The sequence below is a fragment of the Lynx rufus genome, unplaced genomic scaffold, assembly GCF_022079265.1.
Source record: "Lynx rufus isolate CCGP_SWC_20201006 ecotype Redwood Valley unplaced genomic scaffold, mLynRuf1.p SCAF_2, whole genome shotgun sequence".
NCBI classification, from domain to species: Eukaryota; Metazoa; Chordata; class Mammalia; order Carnivora; family Felidae; genus Lynx; species Lynx rufus.
Genome location: NW_025814834.1, coordinates 82,289,116 through 82,302,307, shown reverse-complemented (window position 1 = coordinate 82,302,307; position 13,192 = coordinate 82,289,116). Strand labels below are relative to the sequence as shown.

The following is a 13,192-nucleotide window of genomic DNA, read 5'->3' as shown; positions in this document are numbered from 1 at the left end:
GGCTGAAGTCGGACGCTTAACCGACTGCGCCACCCAGGCGCCCCAGAAATAAATACACATTTAAAAAAATTTTTTTTTTTGAGTCATAATTCCTGTGTCCTAAAGAATATCTAATTGTTATTTTTGATATCATACTTAAAGGACTTAAAACAAATTAAAATGTATGTCCTAGGTATTAGAACTAGAACTAAAGACTTCATTTTAAAGCAAAGACATATCTTATTAACTATTAAGTAAAATAAAGATCTGTTTTCTTAATTGAAAAACTCTTTTCAAAGAATAGAAGTAGGACAGAGAAAGGAAAGATGGATTGTGCTGAACATGGCAAGTGAATAACCAAGGATAGGTAATGATTTAGAATTATTATATGGAAAGCACTCTGTTAAGTGTTTAAAAGTTGCGAGATTTTGTAAGACAATAATCCCTACCTTCAAGGAGCTTACAGCACATGGCAAGTATTACATTCTTTATATAAATAGATCAAAGTTTTTAGTCATTTGAAACTGCACTATTATTTAGCTCTTTTTTTTGAGATATTGTTCTTAAATCCCAAACTCCGAAATGAAATTGTATTTCACATCTAACAGTAGCTTTGCTTGGGGCACCTGGCTGGCTCAGTCGGTAGAGCATGTGACTTGATCTTGAGGTCATCAGTGCAAGCCCCATGTTGGGCATAGAGATTACTTTAAAAATGAATGAATGAATGAATGAATGAATGAAGCAAGCTTTGTTCAGATTTGAAGAGATGGATTAGTTTACATTCAGTCTTGGTTTTGACTAATGCATGGTTGCAAATGAATGCTTTTTTTCCTCATCTTAGTGTACTGAGTAGGTACCAGCACCCTTTTTGATCAGCTTCAAATATCTTACCATTACCAATTTGTAAGAACATCAATTTGAACAGTGTTCCAACAGAAATTCCTGATTTTTTGTTTCTTTTTCCATTCTTTCTTTTCCTTTTTTTTTTTTTTTTTTTTAGTGTTTATTTGTTTTTGAGAGAGCACAGCTCCATGCAAGTGAGTGGGGAAAGGGCAGAGAGAGAGGGAGACAGAGAATCCCAAGCAGGCTCTGCACTGTCAGTGTGGAGCCCCACGCAGGGCTCAAACTCAGGAATCCTTAGATCACAACCTGAGCTGAGATCAAGAGTTGGACGCTTGACTGAGTCACCCACATGCCCCCCACCATTCTTTCTTAAATTGCCATAAAATGTTTGCAAGTATAAAAAGTTCTTCAATAGATAGAACTACATTTTAACAATGAGCTAAGGTATTCACAAGGATTTATTTTTTGAGTTAGGATTGCTTCCAAAGGTGAGAAATAGATTCAGATTTCAGAAATTAAAAAGATTTTAGTTTGATTGCTAAAGGAAATAATATTCAAATTTCAGTTGTAACTATTTAGGTTGGGTGTCAGAAGTTTAAATGCGTCTTTGAAGATTTTATCTTTGGAGGCGCCTGGGTGGCTCAGTCGGTTAAGCGTCCGACTTTGGCTCAGGTCATGATCTCATGGTTTGTGAGTTGGAGCCCCACGTCAGGCTCTGTGCTGATAGCTTAGAGCCTGCTTCAGATTCTGTGCCTCCCTCTTTCTCTGCCCCTCCCCCTGCTTATGCTCTGTCTCTCCCTGTCTCTCAAAAATAAATAAATGTTAAAAAAAAATTAAAAAATAAAAAAAAAAGATTTTATTTTTTTTAAATCTCTGTACCAGCGTGGGGCTCAAACCTACAACCGCAAGATCTAGAGTTACACATTCCATCAACTTAGCCAGCCAGGTGCCCCTTAAATGGGTCTTTATTTTTTTTATTTTCACATTTCATTTGTTCCTTATTCCTTATCCCCCTCACCTTTCACTCCTGACCTCCCCTCTCATCTTCACCCTTTCTACCCACAGTTTTGCAGTTTATTCATGAGTTTGCCTTTAACTGTGACAGTTACATTACAGGATGTATATAGTCCTAGACACATAATGTCAGCTTTCAAGGATTGAAGCATTTGTCCTCAGAGTACCTCAGAGTGGCTTATGTGAACTTTCACCTGACTCCTCACTAAGACATACAAGGTTTAAAATAGGTTGTCCAGGGACGCCTGGGCAGCTCAGTCAATTGAGCGTCTGACTTTGGCTCAGTTCATGATCTCACAGTTCATCTCACAGTTCTGTGCTGACAGCTCAGAGCCTGGAGCCTGCTTCAGATTCTGTGTCTCCCTCTCTGTCTCCCTCCCCTGCTCATGTTCTGTCTCTCTCTGTCTCAAAAATAAATATAAACATTAAAAAAAATTTTTTTAAATAAAATAGGTTGTCCATCTTCCCCCACCCCCATCAGCCCCAAATCTGTCTTTTAAAACAGACAAAAATGCATATAGTCAGCTTTGCTTAATAAAGCGTATATTAAGACTTTTGTAACAAAGACCTACCTTTTAGATGGAGAATACTGGATAATATATTCATCTTGACTTTTAGATCTTTATTACCATATTAGATGTTCTTCATTAAGCTATGAAAACTTGGTCTAGACTAGTGTTTTAAAAAGTTCATAGCTTCCCAAGAATACACTGTATTAGCCCACTTGGAGAAATACTGTGTTAAAAGAGAATTTTGAAAAGGCACACACGCAGGGGCACCTGGATGGCTCAGTCGGTTGAGCATCCAGCTTTGGCTCAGGTTGTGATCTCATGGTTCTTGAGTTCGACTTCTACATCTGTCATGCTCTGCTGACAGTTCATGATTTTGGCTTGGGTGGTGGTCTCGTTGGTGAGATCCAGCCCCAAGTCAGGCTCTGCGGTGGCGGTGCAGAGCCTGCTTGGGTTTCTCTCTCTCTCCCTCTCTCTCTCTCTCTCTCTCTCCCCCTCCCTCCCTCCCTCCTTCCCTCTGCCTTTTTCCCACTCCCGCACACACAGGTGCCCTCTCTTTCAAATAAAAATTAAAAAAATAAAAAGGCACACACAAGCACAAAAACCGTATGTTCATACCCTGTTATGAGATGGTCATCCGAAAGTTCCACAATGTATTTCTGTTAGATTTTTCTTTTTAGTTAATCAACAAAACTATACAAAGTTAGCAAATACTTGTAAAGATTTCACACATACTGAAGAATATCTCTGTGGCCCCAAGGTTAAGAAACCAGCATAAAGTCTAGGGGAGATACCTTGAGTATATTTTTAGTGGATCTGTCAAAATACGGGAGGGAAAGCTGATAAGGGGTCAACCTAGCAGACCACCATATAGGAATCACATCCTTGAAAGGTAAAAGATGACATGAAGAATACCTAGGACTTTTGAAAGTAAAATCAACATTCCAAGGATGGTAACAAATATTCTCACAAAAACTACATGGATTCATCTAGTAAATAAAGCAACTGATAAATCTAAGATAGGTAATAAGCCAGGTATAAAGTAGATAGCCAGGAAGGTTAGGGGCTTTACTGAAAAACAGAGTTTTGGTTATATACACAAAATATTTAGAAATGCAGGTATGCCGCTAATGTATAGAATGACATATTTGCATATATAATGAGGAAAATTCAGTAATATGTATACCTATCAGCATGTGTTAACTACAGAAATTTGGAAGTTACTCAGGTAAAAAGACACTTCCATCCATCTGGATTTTAAGGAAATATTGCTACCTTCACAAAACAATCAGTTTTGTGGTTACTTTTAAACTGGCAGGAATTGGAGGGCATGGGGTAGGGTAGATTATGACCAGCATAAATTTTACTTTTAAGCTAGCAACGTGTAAGCAACTAGTAGAAAGAACTTGGCTTGGCCCTAAGCAAGAGAAGCAGGTAAGGCTTCTTTCTTGCATATTCCCAGTTGCCCTTTTGCCACTACACACACCACCACCCCCCCACCTCAAAGCTGGGCCCCTAATTTCTAAACAGTCTTCTTCACACTATAACTATGACTTTTTCTGACCTGTTTTAACTTTTGCCTCTTGATGATTGTAAGTCAACGTAAGAAATAAATTTCTTGTGGAAATATTTAAGTAATTTATGAAAGGAAACATAATTAGTAGGAAAGGTACTTTCCATCAAACACCTGTCTCCACCTACCATTAGGTCAACTCTAAGAATGATAATTCAGTACTGTGTCTGTGCTATTAAAATCATACATTTCTTACTGCTTTCCACCTAACAAAAGGAAAGAGGTCAGTTAGAAAGGGTGTTTTGTATGTGTTCCAATTCTGTGTCATGAGTACTAATTGCTCTTTTTGTCTAAAGAGTTGAAAATGATATGAAATAATGCTCTAGAAAATTCCGAATGAGGAACTTTATAGTAAAGAAAGAGCTAGAGGTCAAGAATGGATATAACATGCTGAGCTTGAAGTAACGGGGAGGAGAAAAAAATAAATGTCATTTTTTAAGGCATATCCATATTATAGAGTTAAATTGAGTTTATATTAGTAATTCTTTTTTTTAATGCTTTTTTTTTTTAATGTTTATTTATTTTTGAGACAGAACAGAGCATGAACAGGGGAGGAGCAGAGAGAGAGAGAGAGAGAGAGACACAGAATCCGAAGCAGGCTCCAGGCTCTGAACTGTCAGCACAGAGCCCAACGCGGGGCTCGAACTCACAGACCATGAGATAGTGACCTGAGCCGAAGTCGGACGCTTAACCGACTGAGCCACCCAGGCACCCCTATATTAGTAATTCTTAACCAGTAATGGGATCAGGGGTGACATTTTTATTATTAAAATCAGCCAGGGTTTAAAAAGGTTAGGAAACAGTGACCATTTGAATGATTTGGATTGAGCCTTGATTGGTTAGGATTTTAATGCGTTTCTTTTTTTTTTTTTTTTTTTTTATGTTTATTAGAGCATGAGCGGGGGAGGGGCAGAGAGAGAGGGAGACACAGAATCCGAAGCAGGCTCCAGGCTCCGAGCTGTCAGCACAGAGCCTGACGCGGGGCTTAAACTCCTAGACCATGAGATCGTGACTTGAGCCGAAGTCAGATGCTCAACCAACTGAGCCACCCAGGCGCCCCTTAATGCATTTTTAATGGGGAAAAAAGATGGGGTTCCTGAGCAAATTAATGGTCTCAACAAGACAGGGCAATAAACAGATATAACCCCACCCCAAAACAGGCAATTTTATCAGCATTCCTTTTTAATATATACGTAAATGATCATCCATTCATAAAAAACAAGCAGAACCATCTATAGTTGGCAACACTTTGTTACTCATGGACTACCAACCAAAAGTAATTTTTTTAATTTTTGAAAAAAAATGTTTAATGTTTGTTTATTTTTGAGAGAGACAGACAGAGTGCAAGTGGGGATGGGCAGAGAGAGAAAGGGAGACACAGAAGCCAAAGCAGGCTTCAGGCTCTGAACTGTCAGCACAGAGCAGGACAGATGCAGGCAGGGCTCGAACTCACAAACCATGAGATCATGACCTGAGCCAAAGTTGGGTGCTCAACCGACTGAGCCACCCAGACGCCCCAAAAGCAATTTTTTAATTAAAAGAATGCTATTTGTTCTTTCTACTAATTTAAGTACATACTTATTCTGAATTAGTGAGATTTTATGATTTTCTGGCTTAAAAGATTTTAGAGAAGAAGATTCTCATTGTTCTCATTTCTCTCTCAATTTTGAAGTAGCTGTTAAAACTGTATTCACTTAATTTTCTTCCTCATTAAAAATTAATCACTGTGACTCCCACCTTTTCACCACAACAAAAAACTTAGCTCCAGATAAACTTAACACTGGATTTGAGGGACTAGACCATGCTAACACCAGATTCCAACCAAGTTCATTTAATTTGAATTGGCACAATCCTTTATACACATAAGACTTATTAAACATATTTATTTGGGTTTAACTTAAGAGTTTTCCTTCCTGCCTTTTATCTAATAAACTATTTTTCATCTCTTTCCCAAGGTTTTCAAACAACTGGAAATTTATGAATACTTCACATTTTCATTTGATTTTGAAGATTGTAAATTTAGAATTAAAAATGTTTTTTACATTTAAAAATAGAACACTTGCAGTGAATTTAACATGTGCAAACAAAGAAAAACATTTGATTTTGTTGGTAATTCAGTAAGATAACTAATGTGTACTTCAAAAATGCAGGTAATATTAAAATTTTAGAGTGCACGCTATCATAGCCCCAGGTCTTTGAATCTTCTAAAAATAAAATTGCTATCTAAGAACTTTTTTTCCTTCATAGCCCAATACAAATTTTAAATGATAACGTTGTCGAACAGAAATGAAGGCATATTTAATGTTTTGTCCATCTCTGGGGCCTAACTCCCTTTTAATAGAAAATAGACTGTATTTATTCATAGCTTGTTATATGTCTAATTTACCATCACATTTTTTAAAATTTCTCCTTTGTAGTAAATGGAAAACTTGGGGGAGTAGTCAAGAGTAACTTAGGTTCAGGCTGTGTCCTCTTCTAGCTAAACTCCTTTAGGTCCTGTTAATGAAACTTTAGGTCCAATTGATGAGATTGCTCACTTGCATTTAAAGGTTGGCTCATATTAGTTGCTATTCCTTTATATGTATCTTTTCTTTCCAACTACACTTTTGGACTTTATAGCTGGGACCCTCATTTTGCCTTTTATTTTGCCATGTATTCACTTAACTCTTAATGTAGCACTCTGCATCATCGTAAATAGTAAATACTGATTGACTGAAAGAGATAGGAGAGAGGAAAGAAAGCAATGAAGAAAAATAGAGCAAATTTACTCTAGTAGTACATGTATTCTGATCTGATTTAATACTTCTTGATTTTGATAATGTACTGACTTCTATGGAAATAGCTTTATGTCCTCTAAGTCAGTTTACCAGTGATTTACTTGAAAGTTAATGAAAATTTTTTACATTTCTTTGAGAAAAATGCTTTCCTCTTATAACTTTTTCTTGGCTAATCTTATAAACAAACGTTTTAGATGTCTCATTTTTACTTGAAATCTACTGTTAACACAGTTGGTCATCCCTTGATTGCATCTGAGGATATATTCTGTCTTTAGTTTTCTGAAGAGTTCTCTGATTTCTAACCCATATTTCTATAGATAAGACTTATTTTAGCATCAAATCTGTTGGCTTGAACTACAGTTACTGATTGTGCAAGGTGAACGCCTTTGTCCTCTACTCTGATTTGTAACCAGGGAAAATGTCCTAGATGAGAACCAGCAGTAAGAATCCTTTATAGTTCTGCAGATGGTCCTGCTTTCTTAATAAGGCTATCACTTAGTAATCATCATTATTATTTGTATTAATCAGTTTTCTCATTATATACTTCCACAATGTAGAGAGCTAAGAATGATTCCAAAGACACGAAGTCTGAATAAGTAATAGAATCCTCATGTTAGGACTATTTTGTACAGTATAAACACAGCATGTAGGAACTTCTTTTGGCATGTGATTTTAGAAGATCATGGATATTAACATAAACCACTTTTGCTTTTTATTGAGTTTCTTGCTGATGTATGATTTGCACTTGCTTTTCATCTTAATTGTGCAATAATTTTATATTGTGTTCTATTTGTGTTGTGCAAAGTACTTTAAAACATACGTCTGAACTGAATATCCTTTGCCAGTAACAGGGGGTATCACAGAAGAGCAGTTTCAGACACATCAACAGCAGTTAGTTCAAATGCAAAGGCAGCAGCTTGCTCAGCTTCAGCAGAAACAGCAATCTCAGCATTCCTCGCAACAGACGCACCCAAAAGCACAGGTGAACCTGTCTTTTAATCGTGGTTGTTTCCTTTTTCTTCTTTAATTACATAGTTTTGTACAATTTTGTCAAGTCAAAGATAACCTTGATAAACTAATGTATATTTAATGAGGAGAATACTAGAGTCAAATATGGTATTTGTAATTTAGGAAAGAAACCACATTGTTTTAGAGGGGTATTGAGAATTTGTGGAAGGAATTAGATACTCTTAAAATTATCATCCCTACCCCTACTCTGCCTCCAAAACTTTTTTTCCCCAATCTTAACCCCTTCCTAAACTGTGTTTTTAAGTGCCATTTGGGTGTGCCCCATGACTTAGGAGGTAATTTTCTTGACTTGTCCTCTAAATCCAAACAACATAGTCCCTTGCCTCTTTGAATCACATTTCCCTGAAGAAAAAAATTGCCACTAGGTGACGTTTTCCATTGGCCCCATTAGACGAATATGCTAGGGGTTAAGAACAAAAATACTTTCTAAAATTGCAATTGCCGGAAGAAAGAAACCCTGCAAACACCTTGATATGAGCCCTATAACACTTATTTTGAAGTTGTGGCATCCAAAACTGTATGAGAATAAATTTCTGTTGTTAAGCCACTAAAAATAAAAGTGTAATTGAAAAGTTTGTTTGAAATTTGAGCCATCTGAAAGAAATAAATCTAATACTTTAGGTCTTAAGTTTTGTTACTTCATAATTCCAAAAGTAACTCTGAAGTAATAACTGAGGTTAACTCAATCTTTGTTGTATTCTGTGAGCTCTCAGGCCAGCGTCTGCTGATAGTAGGTCAGTTCATTCTCAGAGGGTCACTAAATACACTGACCTTGGAAATCCTGAATCCAGCAACATGAAAATCTCAGTGACACCAGGAGCCCTCAGCACTCCTCTAGCATCCGGGTGGATTTGGGACTAGCCTGCATTCTGGAGCTATTGGCTGACCTGTTTCATGCAGAATCAAGAGGAATGGCCATTAAACTTGCCTTTGTTTGCTTTTTCTGAATCTCTCGGGTAACTAGCCTACTTGCGAGGTTAGTTAGGCAAGACATGTTTTTACATTGTGACAGAAAGGATGGTTAAATTTCATTTTGTCCCTAGTATCTAGATTGTCAAGTATTTTTAAAGGCATTCTTTAACACTTACTGGAAAAATTAATAGAGCATAAAAGGTTTGAGGTTTTTTAATCCCCTAGTTCTTTCTCAGAAATAGTTGCTTCCCAATTTTTAGTCACTCCCTGCTTAAAAATGCCAAAAATAGTCTGTGGAGCCTTGGATCTCTTAATCTTAGCACTTACACCTGTTCAAGATGAAAAAGGAAACCACCTTTTGGGTTTGCCCATTTCTTAATATTCACATTCATGAAATCACATTTGAAAAATTGAGAGTTTAATTTTGTTCATTTTATAGGGCTCAAGCACCTCTGACTGTATGTCTAAAACACTTGACTCAGCCAGCGCCCACTTTGCTGCATCTGCAGTAGTCAGTGCACCTGTTCCAAGTCGCAGTGAGGTAGCCAAGGAACAGAACACTGGCCACAACAACATAAACGGTGTTGTCCAGCCTTCAGGTAAGCCTGTGGTTTCATGCGATACTTACTAGCTCGAGGTTGTAACTTACTGATTGGAGATATGGTGTTTGTTTTAAATACAAGGGGAAAAAAATCGTACAAGAAGTCAGGACTCCAGAATTTCTGAGGATAGGTGTGGCGGAATAGCTGCATATTTTCTGGAAATCACGTAGAGCCTGTTCCCTGTTTCCTCCTGCTCCCACTAGATACCTTCCTGTGTAACTCTCCATCCTGCCTGGTTTTATCCACATACTGTCAGTTGCCTCACATCTTAGGAAACATACTGAGCTAATCGCTAACCATCACGCTGGAATTATCCATGCATTGATAGGCAAAATATAATCCAGGTTGGTCTGTCAGTAAGTTTGAAATTGGGTTTACCTTCCCACTGGCACATACTCATGGGACTGCTTTCTCTGACTCCTCCTCTTGAAATACAGTATTACTCTGAAACCTTGTCTGCTTCTTACCACCCTGAGTCCTCAAAGACTTGCTGTTCCTATCAGCCTTCAGCTACTACTCAGACCCTAGGGTTTTTCCACTTGCTTTTAGATACACCCATGATCCTGATTACCCTGCCTTACTGATTCCTTGCATGCGTGAATTGTGATGGAATCCGACTGTCATTTCCACATGGTCTCAACCTCCAGAGAGGACCTCTCTGCCCTGTTGTTTTCTACTTTCCAAATGTAGACTTTTATGCAGGCTAGTAGAAAAATGTGTCTTTGGGTTGTAACAGGTAAGTATGTTGTGATCAGGAACTCTCTTTGGAGAGGCCATTATGTGGAAAGTTAATTTGGTATGTAATTAGAATACAAATGTTTGCACGGATTTTTATTAAACTCTGATTTTCTGAGAGTTTAATTAATGTCTCATGATACGAATTAAATGATGTTATTTTTCTCCTCCAGGAACCTCTAAAACATTATACTCCACCAATATGGCTTTATCATCCAGCCCAGGGATTTCAGCTGTACAACTTGTAAGGACAGTTGGCCACACCACTACAAACCACTTAATCCCAGCATTGTGCACAAGCAGTCCTCAAACACTTCCCATGAACAATTCCTGCCTGACAAATGCAGTGCACCTCAATAACGTCAGTGTTGTTTCTCCAGTCAATGTGCATATCAATACACGGACTTCAGCACCATCGCCAACAGCCTTAAAACTTGCCACGGTTGCTGCCAGTATGGACAGAGTGCCAAAGGTTACTCCCAGCAGTGCCATCAGCAGCATAGCAAGGTGTGTGTGTGTGTGTGTGTGTGTGTGTGTGTGTGTGTGTGTGTGTGTATTTCTGGTACCATCCTGTCCCTTTCTGCTGGCTGTCCTATGGGAGGAAAAAGACATTTTTTACTGCAGTAGATGTCTATTGATTGACTTGCTTTTAACACATACTGAGTTCTACTCAGGGTAAAGCTCTGTGACTTAGATTATTTGTTTGAGGTCAATACTGGGATGTTTACGTGCCAACCAGAAGCATAAAAAACAAGGGGGAAAAGCACATCAAATTGGGGACCATCAAGCCCAAAAAATAAATCAAAGGATATTTTAGAAGCTTGAGTTTTCTACTGTTTTTTTGTAGCTTAGACACTTGGGGAGGTTAGAGTTGTTACTGATTCCCACGTCAGAGCTTTAATTTTCAAATCAAAATTTGTGTTTTCTTCAACATTATAAGAAGAAAGTAAATTATTCTATGTATATATTAAAATTGAGACTCTTCTGGGATTAGCTAAATCTGTGATCATGTATTTCAGGGTATGTTTTTATATTTCTGTGATACTAGTACATGAGAGCAACGAATCAGAAAAAAACTTGACGTGCATGAGTTAATAACTTACTGCATGACCTTAAACCTATAAAATTAAACTGTAGTGGAAAGTAATCTAAGTACTGTTGTGCTTCTGGTGATCATTCTTTTTTTTTTTTTAATTTTTTTTTTAATGTTTATTTGAGACAGAGAGAGACAGAGCATGAACGGGGGAGGGTCAGAGAGAGGGAGACACAGAATCTGAAGCAGGCTCCAGGCTCTGAGCTGTCAGCCCAGAGCCCAACATGGGGCTTGAACTCACGGACCGTGAGATCATGACCTGAGCCGAAGTCGGACGCTCAACCGACTGAGCCACCCAGGCACCCCTGATGATTATTCTTTTTGAACATCATATGCTTCATCTATTGTAAAAAACTTGGATTGTCCTGTGTTACATATTTTCATAAGTAGTTTATCATTGGCTTCCCCCGAAATATTATGTTAAATTACTGTGTTTCCTAAGTAAACAATTATAATCAAGTAATTAGGAAATAATAGAATTTCTTAGATACACAAAACTTTTCCTCATTCCTGTATAGCAATTGTAAAAGTAGGAAATGTTCTTGTGAAGTACATGTTTAGTTGTAGTTACGTAAAACCGTATCTGTAAATACTGAGTGATAATATCATATTCTGGAGAGTATTAATGTTTATTTTACTCTTTGCCTTATTATAGAGAGAACCATGAACCAGAAAGATTGGGTTTAAATGGAATAGCAGAGACAACAGTAGCTATGGAAGTGACATAACCTAAAACGTGTGGCTTTGACCTGTGCTGATGGTGTGCAGTCATTCATATTCCAGCTGAATGCAAAAGGCGACACTCTGTGGATCACAGAGCGTAACAATGGACCTAAATGGACTACAGTATATCGGATATGAAATCGATATATGATGTATATTTTGTAAAATTGGGAAAATCACTACCTTGTAAAATAGTTTATTTGTATCATCAATATTATTTCTGTTACTTGAATAGTAGATATTCATCATCATGCTTTTGCACTTGAATTTGCAACTGAATGGATTTTAAAAAATAATTCTTTAATGGGATCATGAGCATGAAATGGGATCCTGCATCACTTGTTTTAACTATTTATTTTGCCATGTTTACATTTTGTATCTTGTAAAAATAAATCCAACTTTGTGTCTAAAAAGTTAAAGATTCATAGCTAGGAAATGAAATTCTTGTAATTTTTTTCTAAAGAAACTGTAAAGTTTTCACTTGGTTCATTTTGTTTCACAATTTGACTAGATGGACTTTTTGGTAAATACTAGTGGCATTTCACTGTCAAATATGAAGTTCAAGGCAAAATAGTATTTTCTATTACTGTGCAGGGGAAAGGGATGGATCGATACATGCAAATTTAATGTAGTAACTCACTTTTCCATATATTTTGAATGTATATTTCTATTTATAATACCAGTTTATAAAAAATAATTACACAGGAAAAACGGACTAGGAAAAATTATGCATCTAGCACATTTAAACTGTGCAGATAAGAAAATTTTTCAAGGATTACATTTTATCTGAAGACTGCATATTTTAACTGGCTTTAAAACTGTAACACACCACATAAAGGATATTTTACCAGGTATGTATTGCATCATATCATTGCAATAATTATTGGAAGTCTAGATATCGAGCCATCCCAGGTGTTGGGAGGGGGGGAGGGTTGTGGCAAGACTGTCTTTTCAATTTTGGAGAGTTTTCCTGTGGCTACAAGGCAAGTAACGGGTTGGAAAAAGTCTGACTGTAAGCGTTGGACACCTTCATAGTGTAGTGTTTTAGTGACTTTTTTTATACGGTTCTTGTAAATTAGATACGTGTAGTGGTGTTTCAGAATGTTTGTTTATGCACTAGTTCAGACAACTTTCCCTGTTACTTGTTCTTGATAAGTGAAAACTGCAGGGAAATAAAAATACATATCAAAACATGGACATGCTGCATATGTGTTTATTTCACAATGTGCACACAGCGTAAGTGAGAATTTAAGGGAGACGATAGCACTTAACAGCACTTTTCATTTTCACAGTGCTTTCCAAGCATTAATGAAAAGATTTGTAAGAAGCTCATCTGTGGGCACTATTGGGTTTCAGATAATCCAATATAAACTACCTTTGATATGAAAAGTTCTTAAAATAGT

General features: G+C 37.2%; 1 protein-coding gene across 3 annotated transcripts in view; it reads left to right on the top strand.

Moving 5' to 3' along the window:
- EPC2 (enhancer of polycomb homolog 2) overlaps positions 1-12,986 on the top strand; it is a 119,089-nt gene extending 106,103 nt beyond the window's left edge. For 2 of the 3 annotated variants that reach the window (XM_047082943.1, XM_047082941.1), the window contains 4 exons: positions 7,541-7,677; positions 9,076-9,235; positions 10,147-10,480; positions 11,722-12,986. In XM_047082943.1, coding sequence (XP_046938899.1) covers positions 7,541-7,677; positions 9,076-9,235; positions 10,147-10,480; positions 11,722-11,794 — 704 coding nt within the window. In that variant the 3' untranslated portion in view covers positions 11,795-12,986. The remainder of the gene's footprint in view (positions 1-7,540; positions 7,678-9,075; positions 9,236-10,146; positions 10,481-11,721) is intronic. The other variant, XM_047082942.1, reaches the window with a different exon arrangement.
- The last annotated feature ends 206 nt before the right edge of the window (positions 12,987-13,192 follow it).